Source organism: Opisthocomus hoazin, chromosome 4 (assembly GCF_030867145.1).
Source record: "Opisthocomus hoazin isolate bOpiHoa1 chromosome 4, bOpiHoa1.hap1, whole genome shotgun sequence".
Lineage (NCBI taxonomy): Eukaryota > Metazoa > Chordata > Aves > Opisthocomiformes > Opisthocomidae > Opisthocomus > Opisthocomus hoazin.
The window spans coordinates 49,236,055-49,251,656 of NC_134417.1; the positions used below are offsets into that span (position 1 = coordinate 49,236,055).

Sequence of the window (15,602 nt, forward strand, 5' to 3'; positions counted from 1 at the left end):
TTCTTTTTTTTTTTTTTTTCCCCCATAATAGATAGAACAAAAATGTGGCAAATGAGAATATTCTGGAGAAAAGATTAAGATCTTAGATGCATCAAAACCTTCTATTGAAAGATACAGATATTCAACTTTTCTGCTGGAAAGGGGAGGACATCAGCTTCACATGGTACAGAGATTTCCTTTGGATCAGATCATTCACAAAATACCATTTTCAAATTTATTTAACAGTATGTTTTTGGTGCTGATCTTAAGAGGATCTCAGATAATAATGTTTAAATGCAATTTGGAGATAACTATAATGCACCTGAGTATTATTTTGAATCAGGAAATGCACTGCAGGGGAAAAAAAAAACTTATCAAAGCCATAGGCCAAATTCTTATGATATTTTTAAAGGTACAGATAATGATTTAAAACAAAGGAACCAGCAAAACCATAAGAATTTATTTTCCCCTGTGTCTATATATCTCCAGGTTCTGGAAACTAAGTTGTAAAGTTCCCACATACAATACGAGTAAGTTGACTGTCTATATTCTATCCAATTGGAAAGGAAGTGAATTTTAAAAAGCGGAAGACTGTTTTTATGCTTTTTTTCTAGCCATAGTTTGCAAATTTAAAATATTTCAATATGATTAGTTAAAGAACAAAAAAAAAACCAGTGGGTGCTTAGGCAAGTATCACAATCAAATAACTTGATGTTCACGTCTTGCTATTCAATATTTATTTTAGGTCATTTAAAAAGAGTATATTACTTTCTCTACAGACCATAGTGGCTCCAAAGTACTCATTGTGTGTTGTTATAAGTAACACGGAATGTTTACCATGAACAAAGAAAAAGAAAGAGAAAAAGGTAAAGGAATTTTTTTAAAACTAAAGGTCTTACACATGCTTATTACAAAGATTGATGCAGTGTCAAGAAACAACTTAATAAAATTTATATACAAGGAATAACATGATGATTACATAATTATTACATGAGAAATATTCAGTACCTTGTAATTACCAGTTAGTGGTAAAATGTGGGTTTGGTTTACATATACCTTATAGTCACTCTGCTTAATAATAATGTAAATGAGAATCAGGACTATATTGTTTTATATCCAGAGTAAACACTTCAAGATTGAATTGTTACTACCACATTTATGTTATGATTAGCATATGAATATTGTTGTTTTCCTATACTTATAAGAGCTGGAATTATAAATCTTGGGGGGGGCAATGTTTCTTTAATATTTAAGGCATTTTACAAAGATGGAGGTAGGCAGGTAGTAGCAATATTATACAGCAGAGGAGTCCAAAGAAATGAGGCCACAGTTAGAATACACACTGGAGTTGTGACAAGAACCAGATAAATCTGAAAGAGAAATTAGGCAGAAACATTTAACCGCAAGGAAGATGATCCACTGGCACACATTACACAGAAAATAGGTGGCTTTTTCTTTCTGGTTGATGTCTTCAAATTACTTCTGAAAGTTGTATTTTAGTAAAAGACAATTATTATCTCTGTATTAGGTAACTGAGAGTACTTCAACTGCCTGTGACACAAAAAGGGGTCAGGGAAAATGATCTTAGGTCTTAAATCCTCTAAAGCTACAGATAGGTTTGGTTAGTATGAGGTGTCTTAGCACCTCCTTATGTTCTACTCTTCATCCTTCTACGGCAAAATGTTCACTAATTTCTTTAATTTATTTTCCTAATTTAATTTCAGGCATTCTAAGACCTTGCTACAGCTGCAACCTGTGATTTTCTTCTCTCCTGTAACTGACTTAGGTATCATATGTCCCCATCTTCTCAGCTGGTAAGAGACTGCTTCAAGATGTTTGTGCCTTTTGGTTGGAATCCATTTTATGCTGGAAAAACTGTTCCCTTTGCCATTTACAGCCTAGGAAGAGATATTAATTTTGACAAGTTCTCCCCATCACTCATAAATTATATCTTTTCCCAACATGTCTTGCCTGTATATTCTTCATGTTCAGTCCTGTTTGCACAAACAACAGGAGGTTGTTTCCTGTCTCAGATGAATACACAAAATCTGCAGAAACCACTCCAGTGAGGACAGGACAGGCTCCCCTTCTCTGGGGATATGGTCCGTACTGTACCTCACAGAATGACCCATTATGCCAAGGTGACAGTTTATGAGCTGCCTGAGTATCTCTGCACAGAGCTACAGTGCTGTCCTTAGAGAAACCTCTTTGTTTCAGAAGAAATCCAATATAACTAAATGACACCTATATTATCCTGAAAAACCCTGAAAGATGCACAGCTTCCTTTGAAGAAAAAAACATACAAATTAAAGGCTTGGCTCTCTCGTTTTGCTTCAGTGGAAACTGGAGCACATCCATGTCTGCTGAAATCCATACAAAACTTCTATAAATAAAATAATGATCCTGTGGGGGCTCAAAATCTTGTTTCCAGTTTTCTGTTGCTCCCTTTCAGTTGCTGTTTCCAAAGACTAAATTTAAGGCATATAAAACACAGACAAGCAGGAGATAAGTTTAATAAAAACCACATGCAGGCAGAGAAAAGCATGCCATTGAAAGCTCTTTCAGAAGAACAAGGTACGAAAATGACAAGGATGAAGCCCAAACTCCCAACAACTGAATGGGTAAATACCCCACTACAGACCCTCCAGCTCTGTTACAAGTGGATGGAAGCATGTCCTCGCTTTATGCTTTTGCTCTGAGATGATAGAGACAGCTAACGGAGAATCTCTTGACTTCTTTGGTTGTTTGCTGGGAACAGCATCATAACATTCTTTTATGACAGTTTGTGTTGGACAAATTTTCTCATGTTACTGGAAGAGAATACTATGAACACAGAGTCATTTCCACCTAGACCCAGGCTGATTTATGCTACTGTCTTCACAGTCTCAGGTTAAGTATTATACTGGTGCCCGCCAGCAGTGCAATACTTGACTGTCTCACTGTCAGCATTTCCATCATAAATTTCTGTTTTCAGAGGCTTACGACTTAGTTGTAAAATGTCGCTCGGGGCGTGAATCTTGCAAGGTCATTTTAAATTACAAGACAGCAAACAAAATAAAAAAGTTAGTGGTTTCTAACTCTTTCTTTGCACTTTATCATTTAAAAGGACCTATAAAACGCTTGCTCCACTGTTCAGTTGAGTGTGGTACACGTATGTATGGCATTATTAATATTATTATCTCTATAGGAAGGATACTTAAATAATACTTGAACGGTATTTTACCGTGGGGTTATAAAATGCAATTTTTATTTCATTGATTCAGTGGCATCAGTAAGTCCCTCCCCGAGATACATCCCAATGCCTCCTTGTCCCCTTTTCCACGTCCCAAGGAGTTCTTCAATTAAGCTCACAGTATCTCAGGCTTGGATTATGAAAATTGCTCAGCCGAATTATTTGATGGCTCCTAACTTTCCTTGTTCCTCCCTCTTCACCTTTAAGAGCTTCATATGTATTTTCATGTTATGGACTCCCACCGATACCTGTCTCAGGATCCTGTCCCACCTGTTCCTCTGTGGAGTTTGCTTCTCCCTGAAAGCGCAGCTCCGTGCCTGGCAATTTACTTCGACATGTACTGAGTCCACCAAAATTTGGTCCAGTTTGCAATGCCAGATGGAAATTTGAGGGTCTTTGAGATATATTCTCCCACAGACCTTCATAGCACCCTGCAGTGATGCTGTGAACCTCTTCCAGGGAGGCCTCTAAATGGAAATTTTTCACCACTGCCACTGGAATATTTTATAGATATCACACAAAGTCTTTTGGGCATGTTTAGGATTTCCAGTTTCAGCTCAGCTATCCAATCATAAAGCAATTTCCTGTGTAAGATGTAGGATGTGACAGATCATTCCTCTGACTGAAAGCAGGAATGGTCCTCACAATATCTAAGCCTGCACTACTGTCCCAGATGATGGATTTGTTCAAGCTAAATTTATAGCACCTTTTCAACTGTCTTCAATTAAACCCTTGAATAAGGAAGAAGGAAGCATTTCCCCTCTTCACAAATGCATGCTTAAACTGCATGGATGTTCTCTATCCCCTGGTGCTGCTGACACTTCTCTGCCTCCAAAGCAGCAACATCACTGATCCTCAGAAATCTCCCTCTAAATATTCCCCCTTTCATTTTGCAGAACAGCACTACTGCTGTGGCTCCACTTTGATTGTGTTACTTCTTTGTCTTCTCCCACCTTAACATCTGGAACTCATCCTTGATGGGCCTGTGGAAAGCCAGGTCTTCCAGCACATACAGTTACCTCTTTCTATGTGACAACAAACACATCTTCAGGATAAAGTTAAATTCCCTCCACACTCTCAGTACCTTCTCCCATCCAGTAATTCCGGCCTCCCTCAAAGACCTTCTCACTTACTCAGTACCTCTGATCTGCTTTTTACTCACACCACCAACAATATTGCTAATGACCTGTTTGCAAAACTCAAATTATAAGAGACCAGCTTTCAAATTATACCTCAAAAGAAGTCTTCAAATCCAGTTTATGTGGCTTTTTCCCTTTGCATTTTTTTTTTCTTTGAGGATGAAGGACTGTGTTTTTGTTCTAAGCTCTGAAGAATCCACTCACACTTTTTATATGAAAGATTAGATGCTGAAGTCATTAGATGACTCCCAGCAACGGGGATTGAAGAGAAACACCTACATTTTTAAGTCTTGTGTTGAAATCCTGCATGAGGGCAACGCTGCATCATTCCTTCTTTCGACATGCAATCTTACAACAGACTGAACTCAAAGCTTCTCAACCGCACTGCCTCCTTTTCCTAGTTCCCTACTTCTAGTACTTATTTCTTCCCCCTCCTCCTCCTGATTCCTCTCTCTGCTGTCTGATAGGCTGTGTTTAGCCCCAGCTTCTGCTTGCCGGTGTCAGCAGCAACCCATGCTGCCAAAGGACAACAGCAACATGAGTGCTGTGGAATGCCAGCTCCCACTGAGAGCCCGGAGCCAGGTAGCATGGCTTTGAAGTACGAAGCACAGGCAAGGGTGGGGGCAGAGGCAGGTGTCCAGAGGTTACGGCAATTCCCTTTCAACTGGATGGACTTCTGTGGAGCCACAGTCAGAGTCTAAAGCTTCCCTTCTCTGGCCCCTTGCTCATAACTTTCCTCCTCAAAATCTCCCCCGAGACATACCTAGCACAGTTGGGTTCAAGCCACAGTGAAATACTCTGGAAAGTTTCGGGAAAATCTGTTCAGTTGGTTTTGAGGGACGCAAGCGACAGGAAATACTTTCGCAGCTTGAAAAAGAGTTAGCTTTGTACATGCGTACTTTAAAGGAGGCTGAACCTTAATGTGGCCAGACATTACTCAGATAATTTTGATCCAACAGCATTCAAAGTTACCTGAGTTATAAATGATTAAGTAGCCACCTGCAGTACTATGAAACTGCTGGTCACACCCATTTAGGAGAAAAATCTGACAATATCTGTCCACCTTAAGTCTTTACTTCTGACTGCTTTTTGAGTATACTTATTCTGAGATTGACTATTCACATAATTGGGCAGAATCAAAAAGTGATTTTCTCATCATCATAGCAATTAATAACTTTGAAACATAAAATTTAAAAATTGCTGGATGCTGCATCATTTTAGCATATGCAAACTTAACTTTATCTCCTGTGCTACTGCGGCTCATTTAAGAGCTATGCTAAGCAGCATGGCACATTCCACAAGCAGGCAAGAAATACTGTGATGAAAGGCCCCATGTCAGAAAGTATACTAGCCAGGATCACAACACAGGTTGCTGATCTGGACTTCTGAAATCTTATCTGGACTGAAATACAGCTGCCATCCCCTACCTGTACCGCCTTTACCCCCACTCAACGTCTGCTCACCCTGTAGGCACACCAGAACGAAACCTTCATGGCTACAAGCAAAGCTAAACAAATTCATCTATTTGGATTGACATGCAGGAAAAAGATACCAAATAGTCCTTTATTACAAAAAGAAGGTCAGGTGGTCATGTAATTTAAGCTTGTACTGATAATTCTGCAAAGACAAGAGTCAGTATTCAGCTACTGTTCTAAATTCCTGGATTAACTCTGGCCTCATTCAAGTCAATGGTAGATCTGCTGTATACTTTGATGGAGCAAAGGTTTTACCCCTGTGTCGTTTGCATGGTGAATTACACAACCTTCATGTTAGATCACTAAAGGTTTCCTGAAACATTACATAATTAAACACATTTCCACAAACAAAGTCAATTTTTTAAAATGCAAGTTTATCTATGAGTTACACTAATCTATAGTTTGTGAGCTAGAAAAATTCATGTTACTATCTGCAAGAATGTATAAAGAACTGCATGTTGTCTTTCAGTATTTATGTTATGCCTTTTTCCATTCCAATTCAGACAACGATGTCTTAACATTCTTTGCACATGATGATCTTTCACATCAAGGACAAAGGTAACACCACAATGTCACTTCTCTTGCAAGCTACCTTTTTATCACCCAGTATCTCATTTCACTCGGTAGTGTTATGACACTAACAGCAGTGCCACCATATACCAAGATACGGTGTATTCCAAAGAAATACACACAATGATTAAGTCCTTTTGCCTCCTCCACAAAGAACAATGTCATGAATATTCTGTAGAAACAATGATTTGGGATTTTTTTTCCTTTTCTTTCGAAGCAGACTGTTTTATAGCACAACTGCAAATTTCTCATTTGCTTTTTCAATACTTTTATATATATAGCTCTCTATTCCTTGGCTTTTCAAAAGAAACTATTTGATTTAAGAATGTTTTAAGCTGAAGAGACTCTATGTAAATATTCCATGAGAGTAAACATGGAAACTTGTCTATCTGTACTGACAATGAAGCACACTGTAATAATATGTTGCCCATTCTGTCTCAAATACCTGACTACACTGACAGGGCTAGTTATATGCAAATATTTCTTCTCTAAGCTCTTCTCACAGGCTTGAATTCCCTGCAGCTTTCAAGGAAGCCACGTTTCTTCAGTTACAGTTCCTTCCCTTTGCTCTTCCAGCTCCTAAATTTATTTCTTCCTGTTGCAAAATCTTTGCTAAACATTTGAACAGTTTCTTCACGAAGTGTGTGCTTTTGGCTGTACGACTTTTATTATTATCCAAGCTTGTTACTGCATGGATAGCGCACTATTCCTAGTGATTTTTATTTACATACACATACATACAATGAACTATTCTTTAGAGCAATGAAATGAACATCCTTCTGCATCGATATTCTTCAGCCTGATGGAAGGAACAGACACATAGTCTGATAAGGGTGCTGCTCTGCATTTTCCATAGCTATGAGGCTTCAGACTTATGGAATAGACAGCATCTGCAAAGGACCGAAGCCAAAAAATGTGCACGAATCAAAAAAGACTAAAAGTTTCACCTGGCAAAGCCGACTCCTCTGCTGACTCCATTAGCATCTCTTAATATTCTGGTGGAAATGACATGTCCAAAGGGTTTCAGCATATTCTCCAGTTCCTGCTCATCCATGGAAACGGGTAAATTTGAGATGTATAGATTTGTGGGATCTTGCTCTTGTTGCTATGACAAAATAAGAGAAATATCCTCAGTTAGGCTTAGCACAATAGAATAGCTTATGGCTCATACAACAAGGGCTACCCAAAATAGGAGCAAGCCAAAGATTTATAGCTGCATTAGAAGCAAAGCTGGGCAATCTGTTCATGATGGGAACTTATTTGCCAAATTTCTGCAAACTCTCATGCATGTGCTTAATTCTATGCGTGACTGCTCTTATTGAACTCAGTGACACTACTCATTTATAGAAAATTACTCTCATGCACAAGTGTTCTCGGGTTTGTGTCCTAATTTAGCAAACAGATTGTGAAGAAAACATGATTTCCACAAATGTGCTCACTGTTATCATAAATGAAGAAAGAAAACTCAACACATGTTTTAAGCAGATGTGCTTCCCAGCCTGCAGACTTCCCATTCAACCTGTTCATCATAAGCAAGGTTGGTTGAAACCACAGAACACTTTCCATAGTATCTTTTCCTTTTTTTTTTCTTATCAGAAATGTCTTTGTTGATAATGTGCAACAAGAATTAACTTGGTGGGGGGAGTTCTGTAGTTCAATCTAAGGTCCTGGTGAGATAAGGCACATGTTTATTCTGAGACTGAAATAAAGTATCTTATAAAATAAAGCCTTTAGTACGAATAATTGAGAAAAGAAATTTGAAGACAGCTTTCTCCTTCTATTTTGGATTTTTAGGCTAAACTTTCCATTTTGGCAACCATTTCAACTTCTGTTCTTGCCTGCTGAACCACTGCAAAGGAACTTGAAAGACGCATAGATTCCGTATGTAAAATAAGTGTATTAAAGCAGTAAATAAAAACCTTGTCTACAGACAACCAGGTCTTGATTACACTAAATCAATTTAGTTAAGCCCTTGCAAATTTTCATGGCTCTGGTTCCATTTTCATTGATACAAGCTTTATGTAATATCTGATCACCTGTCAGTACAAGTCTGACTGGGATCAGGCATGACTACATAATTTTAGCTAATGCTTAATAACCAAAAATATAAGATACAATCTTTATGCTGTGCAGTAAGCCAGACAATACCTTACCTGACAAAGACTTCTAAGATTTTTGGATTCTTTTTCATTACACATTTTAATGGGCAGAATTAATCTGTACTTGTTCAACGCCGAGATTTATATGACAACTGTATTACCTTATTCTGCTATGAGGTTCCCTAAAACCAGATTAATAATCTTACAGCAGCACCACTATACACAGTCCTGTGGCCATCTGCCCTGGTTTAACTAAACTAGTTTCAAATTACACTCCATTAAAATAAGTGCAGATGTGTCTTGTCAAACACAAAGAATCACATGTCCTATTTCTAGAAGACAGGACAGAACCAAGACGTCTGCTCCATCACTGCCCAGCACATTCAAGGCCTCGAAAAAGTTAGCAGAAATTGTTTCAAGCTGTGATTCACACACCCCATCTTTACAGGGACAAGAAGAACTAAACAAAGCCTAGCTTAGCTAAATACCAGAATCAGAAGCCAAAGAAAGTTGTCAGCTTCCTTTAACCAAGGCTCAAGGGAAATTTTAGATGAGAAGATGAGAAGAAAAGCTGCAAATGGATACCGCAAAGGGTCCAAAATCAGGAGGCATGTAATACTGCTTTATTGTATAATTTGGATTCTGACCTAAGAGCTGTGAACACTTGCCTTTGGACACACTGCTTAACTCCCACTGCATTCTGGCTTTGCATCTCCAGAACCATTACCCCATGAAACAACACATTACCATGCAGGTTGAATTCCCCATTATTTTACAAAACAAAAATAAAATAACAAAGTAGGCACATTTTCAAGCTGCTGTCCATAAAAATATACCCAGTTATTACCATGCCTTATAGTAAGGGGCAGAGGAGAGGAAAACCATACACACGCGAACAGCGAACTTAACTGCAATTGAACTGAAGCTACAAAGCCCAAATCTAGAAAAACAGTCTTTCCCTTTCCAGTCAGCTTTCCCTGCAGTCATCTTCCTTTCTCTCACTTCAATTTACATTCATACAGATCTGAAAGCTAGTTCCTCTCCGATAACCAAAAGATATTAGTGAGGGGTCAGAACCAGTACAGTATCGACAATGCGAGGAAAATCATGTGAACAGTCCTGGAGGGAAAGCAGGCAAGAAAAGAGAGGAATCTGAGCTTCAGATCACTCTTCTAGCTTTGGGAAAAACAAACAAACAAAAACCCAAAACATTTTATCTCTCCTTCCCCCCCCCCATTTTTCCCCTTTTCTGTGTGCAAACTACTTTAGTTTTATTGCTTGTTATGTTTTGCCCCTGTCCCCCCAGAAAAAGGAAAGGTACAGAAGATAAGGAAGCATCTTCATTGTTACTAAGTACTTTGAAAACGTGAGCAATTGAGGCAGTTAAAGCAGAGGCATTACAGAAGCAAATCAAAGTAGAAAGTTTCATCATTCCAACAGGCACACTTTTTCAGAAGTAATCACATTGTTATGGAAACTTCTACCCCTTGATTGGTTAAGGACTTTGATTAATCAACCAAACGGTGCTCAGGGACTGACATCCCTTAGCAATGGTTAGGGGAAAAAAACAACAGCCTCACCCAGATGAGATCCCCATAGCCAAAAGGCAGGCTACCGCTATTAAAAAAAGTAGAGTTATGCATCAGTAGCTTGCACAACAGCCTTTGCTTTCACTGAAGCAATTCAGTCCCACAGAATATTAAAATGAGAACTTTTCTTTTGACTACTCAGTTTTCAAGCTGGGGCAAACAACTAAAATAAATAACAACTGCCGCCAATGTGTCTCACTTCTGGAGTAGGAACACATAAGCCTTTTAACTGCGTTACAGATTAAATGCCATTGTTTTAAACATCCGTGGACTCTGAGGATGAATGAAAGACTAGCAGGCCATATTCACTCTCTCACAAGGATTTACCAAGCTTATCTTTTATCAACATGATAAACAAGAGCTGCAAGCAGAGAGAGACAGATGAGGCCACTCACGCTACCTTCACAACGCAACAGGGTTTTCTAAGAAAGGAAAAAAATCCACTTTATTTTGCCTTACTATACAAACGTCGCATTTAGAGAAATACCCTTATCCTTTACAGTGAAATACCACCCCACAGAAACCGTATTTTGCACCACAAACTGAACCGAGATGAAACGTCTTCTCAGCGATGAAGCCTGGAGCTGAGCAGGCTTCACAGGAGGGGCGCGGAGCCCGGCTGCCCTGCCAGCCCCCATGGCCACCTACCCTCACAAGCCCCTGTTTCGCAGGCTCGCCCCCGCTCCCAGCCTCTGGCACCGGGGCTCCTTGGCATCCTTCTCAGTCGTGCAGAGATCCCCTCTGTGACCAGGAGGTGCTACACATGCTCCGTGTTCTTCCCCAGCCTTTTCATCCCAGGTTCTCCAAGCTCCTGCGCGACATACTCACTTCCCTAGCCCCAGTGTAACTGCCAAGCTTCTCAGTTCGAAAGGCAGGCATTCGACCATTCAAAATGTGCTGATTTGTTGACAAGATGAGCTTAACCAGAACCATAAGCCCAAGCACCCCACAAGCTACTAGCCTTTCATAATGACAGTCAGGTTTGCCTTCAGTGAAGGATCACATCCCAGGGTTGCAGGACTGGTGGTAACTGTGGTGTCTGCACCTACATAGCGTGGCCCGGGCCCTCTCTGGTTCATTTAATTCGTTCCATGGCTTTTCACTAGGCCTTAAAAAACGCTGCGTCTCACCTTGCGGTACTAAAATCCCATTTATGGTTAGGTCCGGTCCCAAACTGACCAGTCGTCCGTGAGAGAGCAGAAAGTCATTTGTGTGATCGTCACGGTCACCTCAACTGCCTTCTCCTCTTACACCCCCAGTATTTTGGACAGGGATGGCAGTGGTGGGACAGCAGCAGGCCACAAACACCTCCAACCGTACCATGCCTTGGCCGTGCCTCGGTCGCCACCTTGGAGCCACCGCTGGAGGGCCACCAGCCAAGCAAGAGCCCCCAGTGCCACCCTGGCTCTGTGGCCCTCATCCCACTTTCCCCCTCCAGTCTTCCCAAAGAGGGTTTAATCCCCCACATATGAAAAGGGCTGCCCCAGGGGGAGCAGGGCCTGCAGCCCCATGGGCTTGGAGGAAGAGGAGGGGGCTGCTGGGAGCGGTGGGGGGCTCGCCGCAGTGTGGTGGCACGGCTGCTCCACCTTTCCCAGACCCTGTGTCCCAAACGTGGCTAATTAGCAAACATGCAAGCGCGGTCTCAAGGCACCATCAAAAGCCTGTTCCTGGCCATCCTCATTCACGTCACCCAAGACCTCCCATTTGGCAGCCCAAGGCGGGCCACATTTCCCAAGTACAGCTTGCACTTGCACTGCAGTCCCAAAGAAACGGAGGCTAGCTCGTCCACTCAGCCCCAGCCTTCTGAAAGCCTGACACAGCCTCGCACCCCATACTGAGCTCGTTCTGGGGTCCTGGGGTGTGCCAGGCTGTGTGGGTACGCTGAGTGCCACAGAATGGACCAACAACAATAAAAAGAGAAACTGAGCCAATTGAAGCTCCTCTCCAGACAAGTGCAGGGCTTTTTGCAACTCCCGTTGCTCCCACTCCAGCCTGTTCCACCATCGTTGTAGCCCAAATACCTCAGTTGCTCTGGCCTCTGCGCTCCAGGGGCATTAGCTGCACACATACGCTGTAGTTAGGCTATACTGCCTGGGGGGTACACGTGATAGACACTCCCAAACTGGCCACAACCACAGCTAGGAACGGTTTAAAATTGTGAATACTGCACATTAACAGTATGTCAAAACCAAGTTTCTGATTAGCTCAGATCACTTCCAGCACTCGGCAGCAGGCGTCCTGCCGCAAGGCTCTGGAGTTCAACAGTCAGGAGCAGTTGTACTGGGGAAACAGCCAGGAATTTTGTCACTGCCTTTTAGCAAAAACTGAGCCAGTCACTCAGCTCCCAAGGCCTGTGCCAAGGAGGCAGAAGAAGTCTGTAACGCAGAGGATTTGAAACGCAGTACACCACCAGCATTTGAAGCGGGTAAAACCCAGCGGAGGGCGTGCTGCAACTCAAAGTCTGCTGTTTGCTTCGCTGGACCCTGCCAGCCACTCTTCAAAGAAAGAACAACGCTCAGATGGGATTTTCCCTCCCATCTTGAGATAATCTTTGGAAGCAACACATGAAAAGCTGAAAGAATAATTCCTGCTGGTGCGAGAAGTGGCTGAGCCTCTTTACGCAGTACATTTAGTAACGCATTCCTTAAAGATACATGTGTAGGGAGGGGCGGGCAGTTTTTGGCTACATTATTTTTTCCCAAAAGGAACTAAACCTCCTGTAATCTCAGTGAGGCTGGAAACAGAGTGTGTTTGGCTTATTTGGGAACCTTATGTACCAATTCTTTTTATTCAACCTGAATTATTTCTCCTCAGAGTAGCTTGCTCTAGGAAGCTAAGCACCGATTATTAGTTCAAAGGATTCCTCTTCCCACCTTCCAAACTTCTAGGAATATCACTTTATATGTGGATTGATAGGAGATTCTGAACTCCTCTTTTTTAAGATATAATCAATATTTATATTAATAGATCATATGCTTTTCTTGTCCTTAATAGATTGAGACTTCATTATATGAACATCGCCAGAGGTCAGTATCGCAGCTCACTTCTACAAGCATGGTCAGGTCTTTCTGAACATTTTAGACCCAAGTTCAAATCACCCTCAAGTAGTATTTCCCAAAACTAGTTCATCTCTGCCTAGTGGCCACTGCCCAGATCTTCAAGCTATGTATGTAATTTCTTCCCTTCTTTAAAGATCTGAGTTGATCTTCTGTCTCCCCTTAACATAAAAATAGCTATGCTCGTTACGGAAAAAGCCATTTATGTGGAACCATTTATATGAAACCAGATCATTTATATTGGAACATTTATATGCCATTTCATAAACTTTCCAGTGCTTGCTCAGTATTTTAAAAACTGTAGTTGTATGGTAGCATCAGTCTGACACTCAGTTTATTAGATTATTTCTAAACTAGATTCTATACAAGCCACTGAGCTTAAAAGAAATTTAGAAGCAGCATGTAATACTTTCTCTCAGTAGATTCACATTCAATATCTCTTCTTGTTGTTTTATTATTTAATATTTACTTATTATTACTGCAGATCATGAGAACTTTCTAGGACATCTGAAACAGACATTAATTTGAAAGCTGATTTGATGCATTTGATTGGGTTCAGACATCAAAAATCTGAATTAAAGGATTTTTTTTTCCACAGTTTTCTATTGTTTCCCCATTTATTCCTGCTGCTTTTTCACATTAGAGTTAATGTGGCATATTTTTGCACATATGTACAATAGGTCTAGTTTTCAAACAGAGTAAGCTACTGAATTTATAATTCAGGTGTTCAACTACAGATCTAATACCTAATGTCTGCAAGTAACATTTGGAGACGTTCTCTCTTCACTGACCTATGCAAGCATGGCAGGATGCTCCTAACTTCGTTGTCACCATTAGGCAGGCTGAACACGGGCTGGTGGTGTGAAAGTTAAAAGAAAGACACCCTAAACTCCACCACCTCCCGGTATCAGAGAAATGACGGCAGGAAACCCTCTTCCTCCTCCTCAGCGGAGGCACGAGGGAGGGGTTCTGTGCAGTGGCTGGGGACTGGGATCTTGCCTGCATACATCTGCATGACACCTGCAAATCAATGAAGATGCACTGATTTGAATAAAGTGATAGTAGTTGTGTTTTCAAAGATTTTCACTTTCTGGTTTCTTTTATAAAAAGAAGGGACAAACAAACAAACAAACCCTCATGGAACACTTACTATAGCAATGGTCCAGCTTTACAGAATTGCTAACGACATATTGAAAGCCATCATTGCAGTAACATGAGGTGAACAGAATGAGTCAAGTGCAGCTTCCAGGGTTCCCTTTGACTTTTTACCAGCTTATTTGTATCCCTTGGCGTGAGCACATTTTTAACAGCGTAGACAGCTAAATCAATGGCCAGTTAACTATCGATCCCTGGCTGGTTTCACTCTCTTGTTGAGCAGCACACCAAAAGGCTTACAAGACTGTACAGAAAGCCTAAACTTTACATGGATTTTATTAGTGCACTAAATACCGATAATCCAACAGACACAGTGGAAGGAAGCGATGCTGGCCACCTTGTCAAGAGTCCTTCCAAGGCTCTTTGCAGCAGGCACTGCCAGAAACACCAGCTGTCTTCTCAACCAAGACTGTGTCTGAACACTAGAAGGTTTTGCAGGGAAAGTACTGCAGAGCAGAAGACGTGAGGGTATTCAAAGAAGCTTATTTTGTCTTAGGTACCTTCCAAGGATCTGTATGTCATTTGATGGCCTTTCAAAGACTCCAACACATCAAGATTTAACATCCTGAGATGCTGAATCTTTCACCCTGATACATCTACTTCATGGTAGAAGTCACTGTACCTTTTTAGTTGACCATACGTTTCATAAATTATCTTCCGTACCCAACCCGACCCGACTTTTACACTTGAACAGTTCAAAATTTATTAGCAATGTGGTTTTTCCACAGCACTGCAGGAGATTCAGCCTCAGCATAACTATGCAACTATTGTACAGCAATAATTAAGCCCAATCCATCAAACATTATAAATACATCTAAAACTAAACCTGCAGCATGCATTTACTGTATAAGCTTGACTGTCAACGAGTCATGTCGAAAGCCTGTTACAACGACAAGCACACTTTCTGAAAAGACACAGTGGTTCTGCACATAAACACAGAAAACACTTCTAAGTGCTATTTTGAAGAAAAGCATTTTCTCAATGATTTTCAAAAGTATTTTACTATTATTTGAATAGCAAATTTAAGCACTTCTGAGCTTTATAATGACCCAAGAGAAGAACGCTTGCCATTAGAAATCCTTTGCCTGGGATCATCTAATCAGAAGAGAGATGTGACTCAGGCACCCAGCCTTACCCTGCCATCACCTCTCTGCCAAACACTCTTCGCAGTTATTCCTTAAAAAAGGCATAGGCTAAAATTTGTTCCACCAAATTCTGTCAAAAAATTGCAAACAAGCAAATTCCTAAAAGCCATGACCTATGAAAAGAAAAAGAAGTATTGTAGGAAATTATTTGTCACAAATACCT

General features: G+C 40.8%; 1 protein-coding gene across 7 annotated transcripts in view; it reads right to left on the reverse strand.

The window, feature by feature from the left end:
• Positions 1 to 15,602, reverse strand: part of RBMS3 (RNA binding motif single stranded interacting protein 3) — a 722,203-nt gene that overhangs the window by 148,322 nt on the left and 558,279 nt on the right. For all 7 annotated transcript variants that reach the window (XM_075418969.1, XM_075418970.1, XM_075418972.1 and 4 more), the window contains one exon: positions 7,343 to 7,500. In XM_075418969.1, coding sequence (XP_075275084.1) covers positions 7,343 to 7,500 — 158 coding nt within the window. The remainder of the gene's footprint in view (positions 1 to 7,342; positions 7,501 to 15,602) is intronic.